Raw genomic sequence first — 24,487 nt, forward strand, 5'->3', positions numbered from 1 at the left:
CCTTTCCCTGTAATAAACTGTAACTGTGAGTATGACAGCTTTCAGTAAGTTCTGTGAGTCCTTCTCATGAATTGTTGAAACTGAGAGTGGTTTGGGGAACTCCCTGAACTTGCAGTTGGTGTCAGAAGTGAAGGCAGCCTTGTGTGGAGAAGGTTCCTTGTAAAAGTTTGTAGTTGGCCTTAACAATTTACCACAGAGTCACCAAAATTTGCAATGGGTGAGAACTGGAGCTACTTTAGAGTGCTAAGAAGCTAGAGGCAGGAAGCACGCAAACCACTCTCCAGGAAAAACGGTCCAGCCAGGACCATGGCGATGGCCTCCCCTGCTCTCTCTGTGCACAGGTGTGCCCTCAAGAGAAGGTCTATATGGACAAGTTTAGGTCATGTGTCCCCATATTGTTGTTGTTCTGGGGTGGAAGAAAAACAGTGGAGGTCACTTCCAGCTTCTGTAGTAGGAAACTGGTAACTGGAATTGCCCTCCAACAAGACACAGGGGAATAGATGTGGGGCATGGAAACATGGCAAATGTCCTCTTCAAAAGTAACACTGTGAGAAATGATCAACAAGAGCAAGAATCCATGCTGTGTTAGCTGTTCTCAGAAGAATCTGAAGACTTGATCTCCTCCCACTGAGGCTGGATAGGAGCCAGAACAGCCAATGCCTTGATCCCTGGGGGCACTGGTGGGGTGGAGCTGGGAGGCAGAGGAGAAGGCTGGGCTGACCAGCAAACAAAGAAACAGGTTGGGAGACCAAAAAGGAAGAGGGCATTCCAGGTGCCCATCCAAGAGAGTCTGACCTGATGGGAAGTGAAACATTTTGTCCCATCCCCTGGACCCTGGGTGCTTTAGAGATTTACCACTAGTAAGAGTTTGTACCTTTTGGCAATGATTAACTGGGTCTGAGTCTTTTCCCTGCAATGTTGTGGGGGTGTAATGGAGGATTTACTGAAACGGAAGTGTAATAATCTGCTTTGACAGTAAAGGGTTTAAGTTTAATTAATGGGATTCTAATTAATGGGATTTAATACAAACTCCAGTATTTTATGCTGTTCTGCTTTTCAGGTGATAACTATTGATTTAGTTAAGCAGGAAGAGAATCTATAGTTATGGAATTTTGGACAGAGAAGGGGCTCTGGGGACCACCTTGGGGGTCGGGGCATGCTGGCTGGTTGTCCTGGACACATAGAGAATGGGCTCAGTAGGCTCAGAGGGAGTCCGAGGGAGACGTTAGCTCAGTGGTTTTCAAGCCCTACTTTTGTGGAGTTCCCCATGAGCTGGGACCATGTGTTCTGCCTTCAACATCAAACAAAATCAAATTCATACCATTCTTTTCCCAGGTCTACATAGACAAATAATGGATTGGATTGTCTCAGCTCCCCTCAGGTTGGTGCTCAGGGTCATTGACATCTGCTTCAACCTGACAAGATCCTCTTTTTATGAGTCTTATGTATTAGAATTTGTACAGAAGTAGGTCAGGTGTGGTGGCTCACACCTGTAATAATAACACTCTGGGAGGCCAAGGTGGGATGACTGCTTGAGGCCAGGAGTTCATGATCAGCCTGAGCAAGAGCAAGCCCTCGTCTCTACAAAAAATAGAAAAATTAGCCAGGCATGGTCCCAGCTACTTGGGAGGCTAATGAAGGAGAATTGAGTTATTTGAGCCCAGGAGCTTAAGGTTGCAGTGAACTATGATCATGCCACTGAACTCTAGCCAGGGTGACAGGGCAAGACTGTGTCTTGGAAAAAAAAAAAAGAATTTTGTACAAAAAACTTCAACTGCTAAGATAAAGTTTAAAAACAACAGAATCTGAATCTGGCTTCCTACCTAAATGAGGCATCACTATCCTGCAGAGGTGATTCACTCCATTAAACACAGCAGTAAAAGGGACTTGTCCACTTCCCAACATCAGTCAGTTCTAACATTTTAGCTATCTTTTGCTGTATTAAAACTATCTGCAAATTTGAAACAAATATTTGAATATAGCTCATGATTTTGTGGGTCGGGAATTCTGGCAGGGATCAGCTGGGTGATCCATCCGTTTCATGAGGCATTGGTGGAGGTCAGTCATTTAGTGATATTCAGCTGATGGATGGGCTGGTTTAGAGGGTGCAAGACAGCTTCATTCCTGTGTCTGGTGCCTGTGCAGGTAGGGCTGGAAGGGGCTTGGCTGGAGGGAGCACCTACACTTGGCTTCTCCAGACACAGTGGCTCAGAGCCCCAAGAGCCAGTGTTCAGCAAAGCGGAGGCTGCAAGGATTTTATGAACTAGCTTTGCAAGTCACTCAGTGTTTCTTCCCTTGTATGCTATTGGTAAAAATGATCAGAAGCATTTATGGATTCAAGGAAAGGGGGATAGCTATAATCATTCAATTGAGTGGAATGTCAAATAATTTGTAGTCATGTTTTAAAACCTTCACATCTCAAACCAAGATGTATTAAACATTTATTATGGGCAAACACTTTATACATCATCTTTTTAAAACCTTGTTAAAATCTATTTTAATTGTTTCCATTCTACAGATTAGGAAACTGAGACACCATGAGGTTAAGTAATTTGCATAAGGCCCCTGTACTTGATCTCTCAGTGGTGGAGTGGGACATCCTAGTTACTCTCCTCTGAGTATATTCAAATTATAATAGTAAAAGTCCTTCCTAATATGACAACTTGTGCCTTTATTAAACTAATAGAGATGGGCAGAAATTTGGACACATGAATTAAAATAATCATTTAAAATTCATTTTACACTTGATTTTGAAATGTGTTTTTGTACTTCCATTTGATTATTAGGGTGTCTGATATTTGGAGAATTCTTATCTAACAACACAAATTCATTCCTATAGAAATGGGTCAAGAAAACTCTGGGAAAATTATCTAGTTTTCTTATTCTTAACTCTCTTCTCATTTTTTGTCATTACCAGATGGGATAAGAAGTCATTCTTCAGACGGATCCAACAGACCAACTTAAATGATGCTGTCCTACTCCAGTCTCCCCTGAGACAAGTAAAGCAGTCTAGTTTGATTTTTTCTAATCTTTTCCATTGGATTGCTACAAAGTAGAATTTTCTTACCTGTAAAATAGGGATACTAATGGTATCCACTTTTTAGGGTTACTATTTATGGAAGAGATTAGTTTGTTTTCAAAAATGAGTAGTTAGCTCATACTGAGCGCTTCCTACATGTCGAATACTCTTCTAAGGGTTTTATGTGTACTGTGTCAATTTGTCCTCACAGTGCCTAGTATATGGAAGACACTGGATACTTGCTGATGGATGGAAGGGAGGAAGGAAGGGAGGGAGGGAGGGAGATGGAAGAAATAAATTGACATTGTAGAGGTGCTGGTAAACTTGAGAGCTTGGTTTACTTGTCATAAAGTGACAATAAAGAAACCCTTCTAAAGGTAAATTAAGGCAAGTACAATGGAATTGTAACCTTAGTATTGGTTACACATCATAAAATACTAAATTTTATATAACAGTGAAAATAAAATGAACTAAATCGCTTTCTAAGTCAATGTCCCTGGAATTTATCCAGCACAAAAGACTATAAGAGGCCTATATTACTATTACTGGAACTAAAAAAAATTATCTTCAAGATTTATTTCTTCTACATATATACACAAAAATGTTGCAGCAGTTTGCTCAGGAAGCACTGCTCCTCTTGTTATAGTTCCAGGAGCTAAGGAAACAACTTTATTTGGAACAACGATTTGCATAAACAGACACACATCATAACACTTTAAACTACTTCATTCACTTTGAGTGAAATGAACTTGACTCTACTTGGAGTTGTCACATTGTGATTTATTTCCCAATTTTCCTTCCTGTCAGTGGACTGTAACAATCACAGCACATTGCACACATGTCCTTCATACCCCATGGGTGTTCTGTTTCTAAGAAACACGGTGATTGTGATGTTGGGTTAAGGAAGGACACAGTATAACCAGCCCAGCCTGGCCCCCGACAAATTATAAAGAAGATATTCCTGGTTTCTCCGCTTTATCATCCAAAGCTTTCCCCTGCTCCACCAGACGGCTGGGACAATCTGTCAAGACTCTGCCCCTGGAACCAGATCTGATCCGACATTTTGGTTCCTCCCAAGATGAGGAACTGTGCAATGACCAGAGGAATAGGACACCCTTCCTGGGGAGCCTGCCAGATCTCCTTACAACATGGACATCTCTGTGGTGACCCTACTGAGGTCACAAGATGTGGTCCTTACACATAGAGAGATTGGCTCACTGACTCATTCATCAATTGTTCAACAAATACTTATCGGGCAACCAATCAGCATCAGAAATTATGCTGAGAGCTAGGATTAAGAGATGGAAAAACAAAACAAAACAAAATCACTTCCCTCTCTGCCCTCAAGTAGCTATCAGTATAGAAAATGATACAGTGAAGAATTCAGGTTTGGGTACAAAATCCTGGCTCACTCTGCTCTAGTAATATAATCTCACTGGACTTCCGTTTCCTTATTGGTAATATGTTGATGATAACATGACCTGAAGGTTACTGTGAGAATTTAGTTTGCGGTTTCAAAGCATGTGTGCAGTGTTGAGCAAACCATGTTTAAAAACATCTTAGAGATTTTAACCCAGAAGAATGACAGCTTCATTGTTTGTTCACTTATGAATAAATGAATAGAATACTCTGGTCCCACAGATATTAAGTGTCATAGGAAAAATCCAAGGACCCTGTCCTACTTTGTGCTGTTATAACAAAATGCCTGACTGTGTAATTTATAAAGAACAGAAGTTTATGTCTCATAATCCTGGAGGCTAGAAGTCCAAAATCAAGGCACTGGCAGGTTCAGCACCTGGTAAGTCTTGTTTCTGCTTCTTAGATTGAACCTTGTTGCTGCTTTCTCCAGAAGGGAGGATTGCTGTGTCCTCACATGGAAGAAGGGGCAGAAGGGGCTAAAAGGGGCAAACTCCCTCAACCAAGCACTTTTACATGGGAGCCTAATTTCATTCGTGAGGGTGGAGCCCTCCAGACTCAATCATCTCCCAAAGACCACACCTCTTAGCACTGCTGCATTGGGGATTAAGTTTCAACATGAATTTTGGAGGGGATAAAAACATTCAAACCATAGCAGTCTCTTTGACAACTAGATAGTTTAAAAGTTAGGTTGAGAGTTCAAGAATGAGTAGGTATGAGGGGGAGGATAGAAGCTCAGAGCCAATCTATCAGACGCCTGGGTTGCAATTGTTCTTGAGCACTTTCTAGGGCCCTAGACTGCCTTCTTTGGTCTCTTCTGATCCAGAGGCTGAGATTCTTTATACCGGGATTGCCCACATGCCTCTGTCAACTTAGAAACTAACTTTTCTACCTGCAATACCCCCTGGTACCTGCTTCTTCCCAGAAGCTATGTCCTTTTTTAGTTTCAATGAACCCCCTTCTGTCAAAATGCAAAAGTTAAAGCACAGGCATATTTGCTAAACTCACCTGCTGTTCATGGCATTTACTCTCCCACCTGAATAATCAGACACTCGCATTCAGACCTTTTAGTGACATAGCAATAGATGTTTGTCCATATTGTCATCTTCATGTGGAAATGGAGAAGTTTCAGCTCTGAAAGGTGCAGTCATCTGTCTAAAGCCACACAGTAATAAATCTGTGTATTTGAACCACATTTCCAACGCCAGAGCTCCTACTCTTCACCCCACACTGTCCTGCTTTCAAAAAGAAAGTTAAATAGTGGATATCACTTAAGTTTATAGTTTGAGTGTCTTTGAAGAACTCCTTGGAACTCCAAATATTTCTCCCGCTATGGGGACACAGTGCCTGGAATTCCACCATTTCAGTTTAGTTCCTTCGGCCTGGCATTTAGGGCCTCCATTACCTGGATCTGATCTCTCAGACTTACTGCTGTTCAAAACTCTCTTCCATGCAGTTCTCTACACTGTCAAACTGATTAGCGTCCCCAGCCCCTTCTTCACTCTACTGTGTTTGACTTTCCTGCCTCTCTGCCTGAGTTCATGACCCTGTCTCCACCTGGCAAACCCTAATAATTGCCCACAGTAAATGTTTAACAGCTATCTGCTGAAAGAATTAATTTCTTTGCACTCAGCATTGCTCTATGAGTCTTCTTTTAAAATGCAAAGATAATACCGTACACATACGATAATAAGCATGCACTCCATACTGTTTATTATGACTGATGGGAGGAGGTTTTAGTTTTTACATATCACACTTTTTTTTTTTTTTACAAATGGGTAGAGAGTAATTACTTTTGTAATAAAAATACATCAAAAATTCTTGGGAGGTGTAATGCATTAAAGTGCTAACACCTTAACATCTGAGCTTGCTGATGTCCTTCCTAGTTTACAGAACCGGGGTAAGGTGTGTTGAACACCTTTGCAGAGGGGGCCGGGGAAATTCGCATGGAGTACGGGGGCTGTAGGAGATACACTTCCCATACTTTACAATTAGGACAGTGCTAGGTAGGGAAATTGGTGGAGGGGATAATGGGTGGTGACTTTACAAAACGTATTGGCAGGAAATTGACTGGTGTGGGGAGGTGACTTTAAAGAGATGGAATATAGTAATGACAACTACCCCTTTATACTGAGCCTGTGGTTTTCAAAGTCTTGCATGCATTCAAATGATCTCATTAAAGATTCACAACAATCCTCTGAGGTTATTATTACTCATCCTACAGATGTGGAAACTGAGGCTAAGGAAGTTTAAGGTCACACTGCTGGTAAATAGAGTGGGGGTCAAACGCCGATCTCCGGGCTCTGAAAGCCTTAGATAAAAAAACAAAGAGGAAAAACAAAGAGTAGAGGGCAGTCTGAAAGGCACGCTTAGGAAGCAGATGCCATCAGGAAGTAAGAGCGGCCCGTGATTTTGTTCAGTCTGGACCACGGATTTGGGGACGGGGAAGCAGTCTGCGGAAGGTGGAGGGTGGGGACGCCGACGAAGACTAGGTCTGGGTTGGGGGGAGCCACCTGTCTCCCCTCCAGAGCCCTCCACGGCAGTCTCACTGCCTCGCTTCTCCCGAGTTTAGGCAACGCGGCGCCTTCTGACCCTGCGCGGCCGCCTTAGAGTCCCCGTTGCCATGGCGCCCGAATTCCGACGGGGACGCTCGGAGGCGCGGCTGAGAAAGGCCTGAGGAGTCCTGTGGGGTCCGGTCCGGGTCGGACTTGAGGGGCCAGCAAACCCGAGAGACGCCATGGGCCGGAGTAAGCGTCCCCTCCCGCTTTCCGCCCTCGGTCATCCCCCCTGCGGGCGTCGCCCCGGGTCCTGGGACCCTCGCTGCGGGCACCAGACCACCGCCGCCCCTTCCCGCCCAGTCGTGCCCGGGCCTTCGCCCTCCGCGGACCCTCTGCAGCTCCTGCGCGGAGGAGCCTTTTCGAGGCTCAGGTCCCTCAGCTGTAAAATGGGCTGGAGGTCGGGGAGGAGGGGACAGAAAGGCCTTGGACTTGATGAAAAGTGGAAAGTGCGTGGGTTTGGCATCAGACGCACTGGGTTCCCGCCGCGCGGTCGTAGGCTGTCTCTATCTGGGCCGCCACCTGCAGGCTTGTCAGGAGGCGGTGTAGCCTGGCGACCGAGGGTGACACTCCAGAGGCAGGGTTTAAATCCTGCCGCCTCCACCCGCTAACTCTGTGACTTTGAGCTGAATGACGTCACGCCTTTGGGTCCTAGCTTCTTTATCTGGAAAATGAAGGCAATAGTAGCATTGTTTTAAGTGTTGTAAAAGTGTTTGTTTAAAAATATACTAAGAGACTGCAAGGTAATGCGACTAACATTTATATTCGATTGAACTGTTCAGATGTCAACAACGTTTTTGACCTCCCCAAATGGCAGTTTTGTACACTTCCACCGAGTTTATCACTTATCATTGTAAAAATGTCATAATTAATATTTTTCAATCACGAGACTATGTCAGATGATTGGAGTTCGGCCCTGGAAGACCTCACAGCCCCGGGTAGTCGGAGGGAAGCAGTGATTTGTAAATGTTAAAACTCCTTCCGAAAATAGTTACTTACATTTCCTGTCAAGACTTCTTCCCTATCCCCTGGTCTCACCCTAGTTTGTTTGTTTGTGTCTTTTAAAACTTCCTCTGTGGATTATCCTTCACCCTCTTTCTCTGCATCCTGCCCACTTTTTTTTTTTTTCCTCTTTGGCTGACTTACTAACTTATCAGAGTGCCTGTCCTGAGTCAGGCATGGAGAACACGGTGAGGAGCAAGACAGAGGTGGGTCAACCTCCCTAGTGAGAGAGAAGGGGAACACTTAGTATAGTGGTTACAGCCAGGTGGGAGAGGGGTGCCTGAACCCTGAGATGCAGGCAAGGGACTTAACCCCAGGATAGGTGGGGGCTTCTCTGAGGAAGAAGTGTTGTCTGGAAAGAAAACAGGAAGGCCTGTGAGTGCCCAGAGGTGAGAAAGAGCAGGAACCCTTGATGGCAAATTGTCACTAACTGGAGGAGGAGAGGGGCAGAAATAAGGGATGGAGGATGAAGAGAGAAGGAAGTCCTGAGAGACAAGTAGGCAGGGATCAGATCATACAGGTTTTGTACTAAGAATTTAGAAATCTGTCAAAAGAGCCATGGTGAAGCCAAAAGGGTTTGTTCACAGGCATGGCTTGGCCATGTAGGAGTTCAAGTGGAAGACAGCACCCTGAAACGAAGTTGCGGCAGCAGGATAAAGAAATAACAAGTACTTCTCCCGTGAGTAACTCTGATGTGCCAGGCCTGGTTAAAGTGCTTTACCTGCATTCTCTTGTTTAATCTTCCCCAGGCCTTTAAAGGCAGAGAGGGATTACTATTATCTGCATTTTTTAGGTGAGCTGACTGAGGCACAGAGAGTAAATCACACAGTAACTGTCAGGGCTGGGCACTGAAGCCGTGAAGATATCCACTGAATCCCACATTACACCGCACACTGCCTCCTTTGGGACCAAGGCAAAGTGGACAGATTTGAGAGATCTGGGGGGAGAAGAGGGTTCTCTCTTGCTAGGCCACAACCTTCTTACTGTCATAGGAAAAGAAGCCAAACTCTGTGGACTCACTGTCATTGGGTGGCAGTTTGGTTTTATACATTTCAGGGAGACAGGGGTTACCGGGAAAGTCATAAATCAATACACGGAAAGCATACATTGGTTTGGCCCGAAAAGGTGGGCCATCTCAAAGTGGGGGAGGGGGAGCAGGGTGGGAGGGGGTTACAGGTTATAGGTGGGTTTAAAGGTTCTTTGATTTGTAATTGGTTAAAGACATGAAACTTTGTCTAAAGGCTTGAAATGTTTTAAAGTAGGAGGTCTGTTAATCAGAGACAAGCTACTGAACATATTTGTTGGGGGCATGATGAGGCATGTCTGACCTCCCTCTTGCTGGCAGGCAATTTAGTTTTAGCATATCCCCTTGGCCAGGAGGGGGTCCATTGAGTCAATGGGAAGCCTTAAGATTTTATTTTAGTTCACATTACACATTCCCTCTCCTCCACACTTCCCCCAAAATGGCCTTCTGCCTCTTGCTAATATTTTCTAACTACTTTCCTGTGGTATTTGTTGCTGCCTTCCCTATATTATCCAGGAAAGGATGCAGGGATGTCATTAGTACAGGTTTTAGAAATAGACAGTGCTTGAGGGATCATCTAGCGTACCTGTTCATTTTAGAAATGAGGAGCAGGAACCCCAAAGGGGAGCAGTGATCCAGCCAATGTCATGCTCTGTGAGTCAGGAGAGAGTCAAGAAAGACTAGGATACAGGATTCCCAGCTTTCCCTGTGCTTTTCACCTTTCTGAACTCCCTACAGCTGAAGGAGAAATTTGGGCTGCTAAGAGAGCACAATAATGGCTTACACTTATTGAATCACTTAATTGTCTTCTAGTCAATGCTCTGAGTATTTCTGTGTGTTCACTCACTGAATTCTTACAAAAATCTTTTGAGGTGAACACTAGTGTCACCTGCATTTTGCATATGAGGAATCTGAAGCACAGAGAGGTTAAGCAGTGTGCTAAGTGTCACACAGTAAGTGGTATGTTTGGGATGTGAATCTAAGTAGAACTGCACTCTTGTGTGTGTTGATACATTGTTTCTTGGGAGTAGGAGAAGGTCTGGTGAGAAAAAGAGAGGTCATAGTGCAAATTCTCCTATTTAAAGTCAGAGACTACTTTTAGTGTCTGCTCAGGAGGAGCAGTGCCGAGCCTGGGGGCAGTGGCTAGGGGAAAATGAAAGAATTAGTTCCTTTCTGCACACTTAATCTGGTGTAGATTGTGACTTAGAGAAGACCTAGCTTCTTTATTTTTAAATTTTATATTACTGAATTCATTTTGTGTTATTGTGCCATGTTTGCCATCCATGTATTTTCTTTGGTGAAATGTCTGTTCAAATATTGTGCCCATTTTTAAAAATATGTTTTTCTTACAAACATTTTAAAAATGTTTTCTTATCATTGATTTTTAAGAGTTCTTATATATTCTGAATATAAGTCCTTTATCAGATATATGATTTGCAAGTGTTTTCTCCCCATCTATGGCTTATATATTCATTCTCTTAAGTAATTTTCAAAGAAGTTTTAAATTTTTGCTTTTGGTGTCATATTCAAGAAATCTTTGCCTAACCTAAGTTCACAGAGATTTTTCTCTTATTTTTTTTTCCTAGAAGTTTTATAATTTTAGGTTTTACATTATTCTATCATTCATTTAACTCAGTTTTTGTATATTATGTGAGATGTGGATTAAAGTTCTTTTTTTCTGAATGTGAAAATTCAGTAATACCAGCAACATTTGTCAATGGCTGCTTCTCCATTGAATTGCAATTTTGGATGACTCAGTTGCCCATAAATGTGTGTTCTGGACTATTTTTCCTGACTTATTTATTTATTTTTCTTTATGCTAGTATCATACTGTCTTGATTACTGTAGCTATGTAATATCTTGGAATCAGGTAGTCTTCCAAATTTATTTTTCTCTTTCAGAGTTGTTTTGGATTTTCTAGATCCTTTGCATTTCCATAAGAATTTTAGTATCATCTTGTACAAAAAAAGCGTGTTGGGACTTTGACTGGGATTGAGTTAAATCTGTAGTTCAATTTGAGGAGAATGTGCATCTTAACGATATTGAATGTTCTGACCCAAGAAGAAGGGGTGTGTGTGTGTATCCATTTATTTAGGCCTTGCAAAATATGACATAAGTATTTTTTGTAGTTTTCAAGTGGATAGGCCTTACATATATTTTTCATATTTATCCATAAGTATTTCATATTTTTGATGCAATTGTAAATAGTATAGTATGTAGAAATGTAATTGATTTTTTCACATAGATCTTATACCCTGAAAATTTGCTTAGCTTTCTTATTCTAGTAGCTTTTTAGGTGGAGTCCATTGGATGTTCCCCATAGATAGTCATATCATCTGCAAATAGAGATAATTGTACTGGATGCCTTTTATTTCTTTTTCTTGCCTTATTGCTAGAAATAGCAACTTCAGTACAGTGTTGAAGTGGTGAGAACAGATAGCCTTGCTTTTTTCCTAATCTTATGGGGAAAGCCTCCACTCAGTGTGATGTTGATTGTAGGTTTTTTGTGGATACTTCTTACCCAGTTAAGTTCTTGTTTCTATTTCCAGTTTGCAGTGTCGTTGTCTTTTCTTTTAAAACAGGAATTGATGTTGGCTTTTTGTCAAATGCATTTTCTACATCTACTGATATCATATTTTTTAGTTTATTAGTATTGTATGCTATATGGATTTCTGAATATTAAACCAACCTTGCATACACTGGATAAACTCCCCTTAGTTATGATGTATAATCCTTTTATTATATTGTTGGATTTGATTTGCTAAATTTTTTTTTAGGATTTTTGCATCTGTGTTCATGAGGGACATTCATCTGTAGTTTTCTTGTAATGTATTTGGCTGGTTTTGAAATCAGGCTAATGTTGGCCTTATAGAATATCTCAGAAAATATTCTTTCCTCTTCAATTTTCTAGGAGAGATTGTGTATACAGAATATTATTATTCCTTAAATGCATGGTAGAATTAATCAGCAGAGACATCTGTGTCATAGTTTTCTGTGTGGGAAGGTTTTTAACTATATGTGCAATTACTTTAGTAGAGATAAGGCTGTTTAGTTTATCTGTGTCTTGAGTGAACTTTGCATCTTTTAAGAGATTTACCCATTTAAATCTTGAATTTATTGGCATGATATTTATATTATTTCCTTATTACCCTTTTAATATCTGTGCAATATATCTGTATACTCTCCTTTCTAATATTGGAAGTTCATATCTTCTCTTTTGTTTACTGATATCTGGCTAGAAGTTTACTGATTTTATTTTTTTAAAGGACTAGCTTTAATTTTTATTGATTGACCTGATTTGTGGACATCTCTGCCTATTAGTTGAGATAAATCTTAAAGCAATAGGGACAGTCCCCATGTATGATATTTTAATCTCTTAATCTCTGCATTCCCTCTGTCTTTCTTTTAGAAAACTGTCATTGCAAACAACATTATCTCCTAGCAGAAACAGCAGAAAGTTCAGCTAACTGAACACCAGTGATCGAGTTTAAACATATTTTTACATTAAACAACAACAACAACAACAAAAAACAGGCAAACTCCACTTTTAAGGACGTGGCATAGAGGTGGGGCAGCCAAAGGTGCTGTGAAGAACTTTGTCTCAGGTAGTCTGCACATTCAGGAAGGCTGGAATAACAAAAGGCTCATATTTGTTCATTTGAGGCAGTATTGTATAGTGGTTATGAGCATGTGGTCTGGCACTGGACTGCAAATTTAAAACTTGGCTCTAGCACTTATTACTAAGACCCGGGCAAGTTATTTAAACTCTGTGTGCTTCAATGCCTTTTATGACAAATGTAAATAATAACTCTATGTATTCATGCATTAATACTTGCAAAGCAGTTAGAATAGTGCCTGACACTTTGTAAGTGACAATAAATAAGTCTTCATTATCTCCTGGGGTGTACATGCAGTATCTCCACCTTCTACATAAAATGTGAGGATGTAACTATATTAATAAAATTTTTAATAGGACTGGAAAATGCAGAGTTTCTCCTTTGTCATTACTTCTTGGATTTCAGTGCATCTTGTGAAGATGCTTCAAGATTTTGTTCTGGGCTCCAACCATGGACCACAGCATTGTGTCCAGTCTCCCGTGGTGCTGTTGTTATCACATATCACTGACCTTCTGTGTCAGGAGAGCCCACTGCTACACATTTCTCTTATCAGAGGGGTGGGAGCTCCCATTTCCCTCCACCTGTGAGCAGCTTTTTTTAATTCCTCCCGGAAACAAAGTAAGTGTTGACTGCTTTGTAAGATTGCCGTGCAAGATCTGAGGTGTTCCTTTCCCTTCTCTTATGCTTTAGTTAAATTAATAAATTGAGTTAAGTGAATGAATGAATGACATTTCCTATTGAATGGTGAGAGATGCTTCCATATTTCTGCCCTCTACCAGCCCAGCTGTGCCTCTCAGTAGCAAGTTGCTCTGTCCTAGATCAGTTAGTAGATCTCATTCATTTTGACATGGTACCACCACAGGATTCCGTATCAACATTCTCATAGCCATTAACTGTCAACTCTGTCTCCATCCATAAATCAAAATGTGTATAGACCTTACACATTCCAAGGCAAGTAAGACAGGACATCATCATATGTTCTTCTTCCTTTGGACTCACATCATGGTGTTTCAAAAACTCCAGGAGGGATTTCTATGATCTATTTCATTTTGAAAATCACTTGGGCCTGGAGAATTGACATTTAACATAAAAAAATTGCATTTATAAGGTAAACCTGATTTTGAACAATGGGTACAGAAATGTAATACGTAACAACTTTTCTTTCAGTCACAGAAGATCTTATTAGACGAAATGCTGAACACAATGACTGTATAATTTTTTCCCTGGAGGAACTCTCCTTGCATCAGCAAGAAATAGAAAAACTAGAACATATTGACAAATGGTGCCGGGATTTAAAAATTCTCTATCTTCAAAATAATCTTATTGGAAAAATCGGTAAGTTTCAGTACTTTGTTCTCCTAGTTTCTTTAACATTTTGAATAAGAGAACTTTGGAAAGTGCAGTGCTATTTTTAGAGGAAGGCAAACACTGAAAAAGAATTACATGGGAAAATAGATAGAAATGGCTATCTTTCAGTAGTTGTGTCTGGAACATTGCCCTGAACCTTTCCACATGTAGTGAGTCTCATTGCCCAAAAGAATCTCCATCAAGGAGTTGGGAGAGCAGGTGAAGGTGGTGAACACATTAATTGATCTGATTTTTGAAAACGTTTGAAAGGGAGGAGGATATAATCTAAGCATTTGTCATGGTTTCGTATCACTCTGTGAAACCGTAAGGATTATGTGGGAATTGAACAGATTATATTTCTTGTGAATATATGTGCAAGGCATTGTGCTCATTATTGGGTATTGAAGGGGTTCCAATTTGGAATGAAAATGAGGGTTAAATACAGGAGTTGGGTAGATGAAGATCAAAATATCAGCATTATAACTAATAAAGCTCTTTGAATTACATGGCTTAGACTTGCAGCCAAGTGGGCTCCCAGACTAAACCTATCCACCCAGTCACATGCAGAGCTGGACACAGTCGTGTTTCCCCTACCCAGGTGGGTCCTTGCTTTATGGCAGGAAGGGGTTGAGACCATGTGCTCTCTGCTGGCAGGAAGATCCCAGAAGCCAGGCAAGAAGGTGGGACTGGGCATGCTCAGTTTCTTCTCCCAATTAACCCATCAGATAAGTTGGTCCTTCCCTCACCTCCTGCTCCTCACTCCCCCTCCCCCCGCCCCCACAATTCATAAGAGTGATGAACCCAGGGACAGAGAGAAAGGTGGCATGTGGAGTCACTCTTATGGAAGTCCTGCCACTTGGAAACAGGAGAGTATCCCCAGTACTCAAAAATGCAACAGTGTAACTTAGTGGTAAGAGTAAACACAGGCTCTGGTGTCAGGTAGACCTCAGTTCAAACCCTGCCTCTGCCATTTATAAGCTGTGTAAAATTAGACACATTAACTTGTCTGAGTCTTAGTTTTGCCATTTGTAAAACAGCTAGCATACGAATTGGTATAAGGATTGCATGAAATCATGTGCTTAGCATTATGCTCACCATGAGATAAGTAATGATTAGAGGATAGCTGCTGTGCTGCTGCTGTTATTAGTTTGACCACGTGTCCCAGCTTGCCCCAGGCCAGCCAAATGAAGGTGGGAGCAGAAGGGACAAGAGAATGGGGCTGCAGGAAAAGGAATGGAGCCAGGGTTGATGAAGCACACAGTGCCAGCCCCTGTGTGCTCTGGAACTGGAGCCCAGAGGGCAGCTTTTAGGGTTATATTTAACCTTCCGTGGTGATGTGCAGTGGTTCCCAACAGGGTGCATTTGGCAATGTCTGGAGATGTTTTTGATGGTCACATGGGAGTGTGTGTGTGTGTGTGTGTGTGTGGCATCTAGTGTAGGGCCCAGGGATACTACTAACCATCCCATGGTGCACAGGATAGCCTCCCACAAGAAGGAATTATCCAGCTCAAAATGTTAGCATTGCTGAGACTGAGAAACCCTGGTGATGTGGTTGCCTCCAGTTTTGTAGATAATTGAAAATTGGCTTTAGGATTGTAAAAAGCCTAGATTTGCATCATTTTTTGAAGATTTACTAAAATTCTCTATATTTCTTCAGATAATTATTTTTGGCATCTTTTACTTTATCAGAAATTAGAAACTCTGGCACATTGTCCAATTAAAAAGGCTATTACAGAAAACCACCAGCTTTTATGCATGGGGGCATTAAAGAACAGTTCTAATTGTACAGATCTAAAAGAGTTCCCGAAATTTTAATCTCCACAGCTGGGTCCATCACAATTACTAATTAGTAGCATAGTATTTCAGTCCTTTTCAGTGCTGTGAGAAAGCTTAAATTTTTGCTTCCAAAGTATTCTTAAATTAAACACTCTTTTAAATCCTAATAATGGGATTTTCAGTGCTACTCCACCCATAGGCACTTAGGCACTTATTTTGCAAGTAAAACTACTTCTCTAGGATTCAGACTTGCTCTCGTGCCACTGAGGTGGACGTTCGTGTAACAGTTGCCTTTCCTAAAGCTCTTTTCCTCCCTGGGAGTACACATGGGCTATGGAGGAAGGCCCTGTTTAGTGTCGCTCCAGCGTGAGCTGAACACCGGCTGGGGTCCCTTCAAAGTGCAGATTCTGGGCCCCACATCAGACCCACTGGATCAGAACCTGTGGGGGTGGGGTCCAGGAATGGACCTTTCAATGGCTTCCCAATGGGCCTCAGGCCTGGAGGAAACTGAGGGTCACAGAGCTTCTTGAGCCTGAGAAGGGATTTGGTCCACAGCAAGTTTTTGGGTCTGCTTGTGGGAGTTGGTGAGAATTGCTTCCAGAATGGTCTGGGCTAGAACTCTGAGACTTCCTCCTTCCCACTGTCCAAGAGGTTCTGTCCAGAGCCTTTTTTTCTTCCCTCAATCAAGTTGACTCTGTTGTTCTTGAGGAGTTAATTTAGGAAACCCTCCATAAACAAATCTTACCTTTGTTCCTATCAGATGACTCTTTCAGCATGTAGAGGGCTGTACATACAACAAATATGGAGAAGGGAATTTTATGTTGAACAGATATTTTATTGTGGTCTGGAAATTTTAACAATGATAACTTTATTTTTGTGCAGGATGCAGACTAGACACTCTGTCTATCATAATTCTTGGCACGCAGAAACCTCCAAATCTGTTGACTATTGAATGCTCAGCTGTTGCTAGAGAAACTTTCGTAAACATTAGTATCACTTAGAATAATTTAATTGCTGTGAGAAACTTTAGTAATTTTTTCCAAAATCCTTATTTTAGAAAATGAGTAAACTGAGACTCGGAGTTTTTTTCTCAGGTCTATGGAAACAAATATATGATGTTTTGTAAATTTTAGATGCACTATTAATGGTGATAAGGCTGATGATTAAATTATATATCATCATGTTTGATCTTCATGTCGTCACTGAGGAATAGGCAGAGGAGGCATTAGTTAAGTAAGACTGCCCCAAATGCACATTCTTTGGCAGAGTTTTCTGCATCTGTGTCATCTTAGAAAGGACTGTTCTCTTAAGGTATAATATCATGATTTAGTACCAGGCTCTGGAGTCAAATTTCCTGGCTCTACCACTTAACCTTGGACAAGTGGATTAATTCTCTGTACCTTGATATTCTCATTTGTAAAAAGGAGACAATAGCTTTTAAATTCATAGGGCTATTAAATTAGATAATATATGCAAAATGCTTAGAACATTGTGTGATATATAATAAGCACTCAGCAATGTTAGCTATCATATTATTATCTGTTTTTTAAAGGCCTCATTCTACAGAGGTTCTGCAACTTGTTTATACTTGTTGTTTTGCCTATGTAGATTTTCATATTTATTAAAAAAGATAATCCTATATCAAGTTGATTTTGACTTCATGTCAGAGAAACCCAACTCAATTGTAGCAGAACAGTAAGGAAATCTATTTTCTCACCCAACTGTAAGTCTAGAGGTAGGACAGACTCCAAGGTCGGTTGATTCCCAACCTCTGCTCCAGTAGCCAGAGTGTGAGGTTCATCCTTCAGCTGTTGCCCTCATGATTGAGTATGAGTATCAGCAGGAATAGTACTTTCTTCCCTATTAACATCCAGCAGGAAAAAGAGATAAGAAATCCCCAAGCATGGAATATAGATCTTTCCCTTTCATATGATTGGGAGTACTTGCTATGCATGCCCTCTCCTGCACCACATGGCTGCAGGAGACTGCCATGAGCTGGTTGGCTTAGGCCTAAGTTCCTGAGCTGTCACTAGTAAGAGAGATTGGATTACTATGCACTGGTGCAGCTTGGCTAAACCTAACTGTCTGGAGTTTGGGCTGGGCAGGGACACGAGCAATATTGAATTCCATCTGGAAGGATAGAGGGAGAAATGGAAACTGCAGAGGCAACCACAATGTCTGATATACAGGTATAGATTTGAAAAAACAAAATGGTTTTGATAGCCAAAACAATAATCCTTAGATTCTCTTTATTATTTTCATAATAGATTATGTAAAAATGTCAAAATATTTTTTATCTTGAAAATTCATTAATTATATTATTTGCATATTTCAGAAAATGTTAGTAGACTGAAGAAACTTGAATATTTGAATTTAGCTTTAAACAACATTGAAAAAATAGAAAATTTGGAAGGTAAGAATTTTCCTCTTTTATTAGAAACTTAAATTTAAAATTAGATTTAAGCAGTATTACATAACAATAGGTATGCTTTTTAAATTAAGATTTTACAGAAATCTTATATTTATTCTTGTAAAAATTCAAACAATAAAGTGATATATAAATTCCAAAATAAAAGTTAATTTCACCCCTTCCTAACCTGGTCTCTTTCCCAGAGATAGCTGGAATTGACACTTTGGTGTATAGAAGGTAGTTTCATTTCATTTTTCTTTCTATCAATGAGATCATACTGTGAGTATTGTTTTGAAATTATTTTTTTCCCTGAAATTACCTTTCTCTTTGGATATCCAGGAACGGGAGCATGGGGCTATGTACTGGAATGGCTGTGGACTGATTTATCTAACCATCTGCCTGCAGATGGACATTTGGATGGGTTCCAGCATTTTGCTATAATAAGCATGGCTGCAATGAGCATCCTTCTGCGTTGTACTTTGTGTACATGTGCACAGTTTTTTTCTAGGATAGATACTTAGAAATGGAATTCCTGCATTTAAATAAGCATATTTTGAAAGATACTGCCAAATTGTTCTCCAAAAAAATTATATCAATTTATACTTGTACTGAGTCTATGTGAGTACCCATTTCTACACAACTTCACTAATACTTTCTATAAACAATGTTTTTTTTAAGATAGGAAGACATTTTTGTTTGTTTTTGTAGTAGACATTCCATCATAATGGATATGAAGTGGTATCTTCTTATGGTTCTGATTTGCAGTTACCTAATGACTAATGATGTTGAACATTTTTTATGCGCTTATTGTCCATTTGAATATCTTCTTTGGAGAAATGTTTATTCAAAACTTTGGCCTATTTTTTAATTAGGTCATATGCCTTTTTACTGTTGAGTTGTGAGAGTTCTTTAGATATTCTAGATTCTAGACCCTGATCAGATAATTGCAGATATATTCTCCCATTTTGTTGGTTTTCTTTTTAACTTTCTTGATGGTGACCTTTGAAGCACAATTATTCTTAATTTTGCTTGTAGTTTTTCTTTCTTGAGATATCTTTGGTTTTCTGTCATGATATTATGGGCCTTATAGAATGAATTGAGAATTAATTCTTATTTTATTTATTTATTTGGAGAGTTTGTAAAGAATTGGTGTTAATTCTTCTTCAAACATTTGTTAGAATACACCAGGAAGCCATTTGGTCCAGGACTTTTCTTTGTGGAAATTTTTTTGATTATTAATTTAATCTCTTTGCTAGTTATAGGCCTATTCAGGTTTTCTTTTTCTTCTTGAGTCAGTTTTGGTAGGGTATATCTAGAATTTGTCCATTTCACCTAGGTAATCTTATTCATTGCCGTATAATTGTTTTTACTACTCCCTTATAATCCTTTTTATTTCTTTAAGGTCAATACTAATTTCCCCCCTTTCATTTCTGATTTTAGTAAATTTGAGTCTTCTCTCTTTTTATCTTGATTAGTGTAGCTAAAAGTTTGTCAGTTTGGTTGATCTTTTCAGAGAACCAACTTTTGATTTTTGTTGATTTTTCTCTACCATTTTATATTCTCTATTTTGTTTATTTACACTCAAATCTTCATTATTTCTTTCCCTGTCTTTACTTTATGTAGAGTTTTCTCTTTTTTCCTAGCTTCTTAAGTTGGCAAGTTAGGTTATTGGTTTGAGATGTTTTTTTTTTTTTTTTATGTAGGCATTCACAGCTATGAAGTTTCCTCTGAGAACTACTTTTCTTGTATCTATTAAGTTTTGATATGTTGTGTTTTTGTTTTAATTCATCTCAAAGTATTTTCTAATTTCCCTTGTAATTTCTTCTTTGACCTATTGCTTATATAGGAGTGTTGTTTAATTTTTACATATTTATGAATTTTCCAATTTTTTTTCGTTTACTGATTTCTAGTTTCATTCTATTAGGGGTCAGAAAAGTACTTTCTATGATTTTAATCATTCCAAATTTATTGTTACTTGTTTTATAGCCCCAAATTTAGTGTATCCTAGAGGATGTTCTATATGCATTTGAGAATAATGTGTAGTCTGCTATTCTTGGGTGGAATGTCCCAAAGATGCCTGTTAAATCTACATGTTTTTTTCTTTTTCAGTGTTGTCCTACTCTTCTGTTTCCTTGCTAATATTCTGTCTAGTTGTTTTATCCATCTTTGAAAGCAGGTTATTGAAGTCTCCAACTATTTATTGTTGAATTGTCTATTTCTCCTTTCAACAGTGTCAGTTTTTGTTTTATGCATTTTGTTTTATGTATTATGTTTTACGCATGTTTTATGCATTTATAATTATAAACATAATTATATGTTTATAATTATTTTATCTTTCTGATGAATTGATCTTACTATTATTATAAGATGTCCTTTATTATTTCTAATAATAATCTGTGTCTTAAAGCTTATTTTGTTTGGTATCAATATAGCCACTCCAGCTCTTTTGTTTTGTTTTGTTTTGTTTACTATTTGCATGATACAACTTTTCCCATCCACTAACTTTACTACTATTTGTGTCTTTGAATCTAAAGTGATTTTCTTTAAACAGCATATAGATGGACCATGTTTTTATATTTAATCTATCCTGTCAATCTCTGCCTTTTAATTGGAGAGTTTAATTTACTTACATTTAATATAATTAGTGATAAGGTAGAATTTGTATTTACCATTTTGCTATGTTTTCTATATATCTTATGTCCACTTTGTTCCTCTGTTTTTATATTACTGCACTTATTTTTGTTAGATATGTGTGTGTATGTGAGTGTGTGTACCAATTTATTTCCCTGTTGTTTCTTTTACTATATATTTTTGAGTTGTTTTCTTAGCGGTTTTCCTGGGATTTACAATTAACATCTTAATTTATAACAGTCTAATTCTAATTAATAGCAACTCAATGTCAATAGTATATAAAACTTTGCTCCTATATAGTTTAGTTTCCCTCCCCTCCTTTATGCTGTTATTGTCACAAATTACGTCTTCATATATTATCTGCCCATCAACATGGATTTATTATTATTTCTTTTTACAGATATCTTTTAAATAAGTTAGGATAAAAAATAGTTTAAAAATACATTTATATTGCTTTTTCTATTTACCTATATAGTTGCTTTCATTGATTATCCTTATTTTTTCATATTAATTTGAGTTTCTCTCAAATGTCTTTTTATTTCAGCCTGAAAAATACCCTTTAGTATTTTTTGTACTGTCATGTGCAGACATTGCTAGTGCCAAACTTCAGTTTTTGTTTATCTAGAAATATCTTAATTTCTTTTTCATTTTTGAAGGATAGTTTTCCCAGATATAGAATTCTTGGTTGACACTTTTTCCCTCCCTCCCTGCCTCCCTCCCTGTCTCCCTCCCTGCCTCCTCCTCTCTTTCCTTCCTTTTTCCATCTATCGATTTATCATGTTTTCCAATGACTTTCTTTTCTGTTTTCTTTGATCTCCTCAAGAACTTCTTTTAATTCAATTTTTGTAATATTAGACTGATCTTCTGTGACTCTTAACCTGGATCTCTTATTTAAACCTCTTTGCCTTGTTATTCCACATTCTGGGATATTTCACCAGATTTAAATTCCAGAATGATATATTTTTATATTCATCTCTGCTCATTCTATAATTCAATTCATCTACAATCAACTCTTTGTTTTGGGTATAATTTTTATTCTTCTGAACTCAATCATGTGCTCTGATTGCTGCTTCCTGTGGTGTGTCTTGTTATTTTATGGATGATATATCTTCTAAAATCTCTTTGGAGATACTTGTTAAGACTTTTTGCTTTTGATTTCTTCCATTCCCTGAATTATCTCTCTTTGTCTGAGGCTGTCTATTTTATTTTGTTGCCTTCTATTTTGTGGTATTTTTCTCTCAATGTCTGGTAACACTTGGTCTCTGATTATAATCACAAAGGATTTGGTTTATTAGGGGCTGGTGTGGGCTTATTCTGTAGTTATGAGGTTCTGTTTCCTCATCCAGCCTCTCGCCTGGCTGGCAGAGCCACTGTGCACTCTGTGAGTGGGTGGGGCACGCTGACTGGCAGACTTTGCTTAAGAGTGCAGGGGCATGGAGCAGAGGCAGGCAAGCTGCTCTCCCCATCCCACTCCCATCTGCCAATAGCTAAAATTAGGACTTTACTTAGGTCATGGTGGACTTTAGCCTATTTGCTTGTGAGTGTAGAAATGGGAATTTCAGGGACTATGAAGGTTTTCTATCAACAATGACATAAATCTGCATCATAAGTTTTTAATTTTCATCCTAAAAACCTAGAAAATTACCACTAACAAAGCTCCCAAACCCAACATCAATGCTGGAATCAAGATTATCCTTTCCATCACTGACATTTTTCTGCATTAGAAATTGAGTCATAACTCTCCCCTAGCTAACACTCTACAGCCCTATTCTCTTGTGAACAAATGGAATAACAAAATCTACTCCATGTTTTGTGGTAGTGAAGTTTCAATCTCAAATGTCAGAGAAATAATTAAAACTCTCACTGTCTGTTGGGTTGTCCAGGGTTTATTATTTTTGTTGAAAAAGTATCATAGGATATGAAAAGTTCTGCTTTTGGGTATGTTTTATTTATCTGCCACTAGAGGACAGCATTGTCACTATTGTCTTTTTGAGCTTTGCAAACTACAGTCTGGAGTCCACCTCTAGCCTTGTACCTGGACACGTCTTCCTTTGGCGCTTTGCCCTCCAGCTCTAATATGGATGAAGTGGGTGGAGGGTAATTTGAGGATTGTTTGGTCAGGGGTGAGGACAGGAGAGAGGAGGATACATCTTATCTGCTGGCAAATATGTACTTTTTGTTTAATTTTAAGGGTTTGGGTGAGAGAGGAGGAAGATGGATATATACACTCAGCCACCCTGAGTTAATCTTGATATAATTTTAAAAATAAGTTGTTTTGTTTTTTGTTCTTTTCTTTTTTTCCCCTGGTTGGCAAGTATCCTTTTGCCTTTTTTCCCTGTTAAGGATTTACCAAGGTAGAACAAAATACCTTTTCCCCCATTCCTTACCTTCTCTAAGCTGGAAGGAGAGATGGGCTTTCTAATTGTGTAGCTCCTCCACTCTCTGCCTTGGGCAGTCAGCACTGTTGATGTCACTGAGTTTTAGACCCTGAAGGGTCACTGAGCAGGATGTTTGCAACACAGGAGATAGAGGCTAGGACTCAGCTGAAGGAACTGCCTGACTTCAAAGAGGACATTTTCTCAAGCTTGGCCAGTCAGCAAGAATTGTGCATCTTTAGGATGGCAAATGTGGTTTAATTTCTTATGTGTAGGCCAATTAAGATTTGTCACTTTGAAATATAATGAACATTTGGAGGGTTCTTCATCTACAAAATTACAACAAAATCCAAAAATGTATGAATTTTTCACCTCACTGGAGACTTTCAAATGTCAGCCTTTTCTTACATGAAAAAAAAAAAAATTAAATGTCTTCCAGAGCCTCCCAAAGTAAACTTAAGAAATACCATATAACCTGAATCTTAAATCTGAGTACCAAAATGTATCTTCCACATTTATAAATCCATCTAGCATTTTTGCCAATGTAAAACAAACATGCAGACATAGAAATAGACTTAGTTATATTTATATATAGTTTTATATTCATTCCTCATATAGTGGCTGAGTCCACATATTTATAATTTAACAATTGCATTATTACATGTATTGATGTGTTTTAAATAACTCATTGTTATTTGGTGCTTGAAGTGTTTTTAATTATGTTTGTCATGACTAGAACTGTTCTGAACAGCTTTGTACAAATTACCACTGTTTCCAGTTGAGGTATTTGATTGGGACCTTCCCCTCCCCACAGTGAAACTCTGGCTGTAGGGCGAAAAATGAATTTAAAAGCATATTTTATGTATTGAAAGATTGTGTGCTGAAAAATATAACTATTGTCTCCTAGGCTTGCTAATATTTTTTAAAAATTTTGTGTATAGTTTTATTAATTTAATAGCAATAGTGATTTTGTTGTCCTTTCTCATTTAAATAATTATTTTAGAAGATGTGAAGTTACTGAATTTCCCCAAGGTAGTAAAATCTGGAGTATATAAAAGCATTTATTCTTGTACATCTTGGATAGTCATCTTTTTAATAATTAATATTTTTACCATTGTCGTACAATAGATAGTTTAAAAGGTCAAAGTGCTGTACTTATGTTGAGAAACAGCAGTCTCTTGTCAATGTCCTCAGACCCCAAAGTCCTGCTCCCTAGAGGTGACCTCTCTCAATTGCCCTTGTTTCTTCTGCTACATGTGTCCAAATAATGTACTTATATCATGCTTGTCTCCATATTTCCAAGTATTCCATTTGT

At 39.0% G+C, this 24,487-nt stretch overlaps 1 protein-coding gene across 3 annotated transcripts in view; it reads left to right on the forward strand.

The window, feature by feature from the left end:
- Positions 1 to 7,043: 7,043 nt before the first annotated feature.
- Positions 7,044 to 24,487, forward strand: part of DNAAF11 (dynein axonemal assembly factor 11) — a 77,825-nt gene continuing 60,381 nt past the window's right edge. The window contains exons 1-3 of one of the 3 annotated variants that reach the window (XM_045561024.1): positions 7,044 to 7,182; positions 13,801 to 13,968; positions 18,092 to 18,169. In XM_045561024.1, the coding sequence (XP_045416980.1) occupies positions 7,173 to 7,182; positions 13,801 to 13,968; positions 18,092 to 18,169 (256 nt within the window). In that variant the 5' untranslated portion in view covers positions 7,044 to 7,172. The remainder of the gene's footprint in view (positions 7,183 to 13,800; positions 13,969 to 18,091; positions 18,170 to 24,487) is intronic. The other 2 variants (XM_045561026.1, XM_045561025.1) reach the window with 2 other exon arrangements.

Source organism: Lemur catta, chromosome 9, assembly GCF_020740605.2.
Source record: "Lemur catta isolate mLemCat1 chromosome 9, mLemCat1.pri, whole genome shotgun sequence".
Taxonomy (NCBI): Eukaryota; Metazoa; Chordata; class Mammalia; order Primates; family Lemuridae; genus Lemur; species Lemur catta.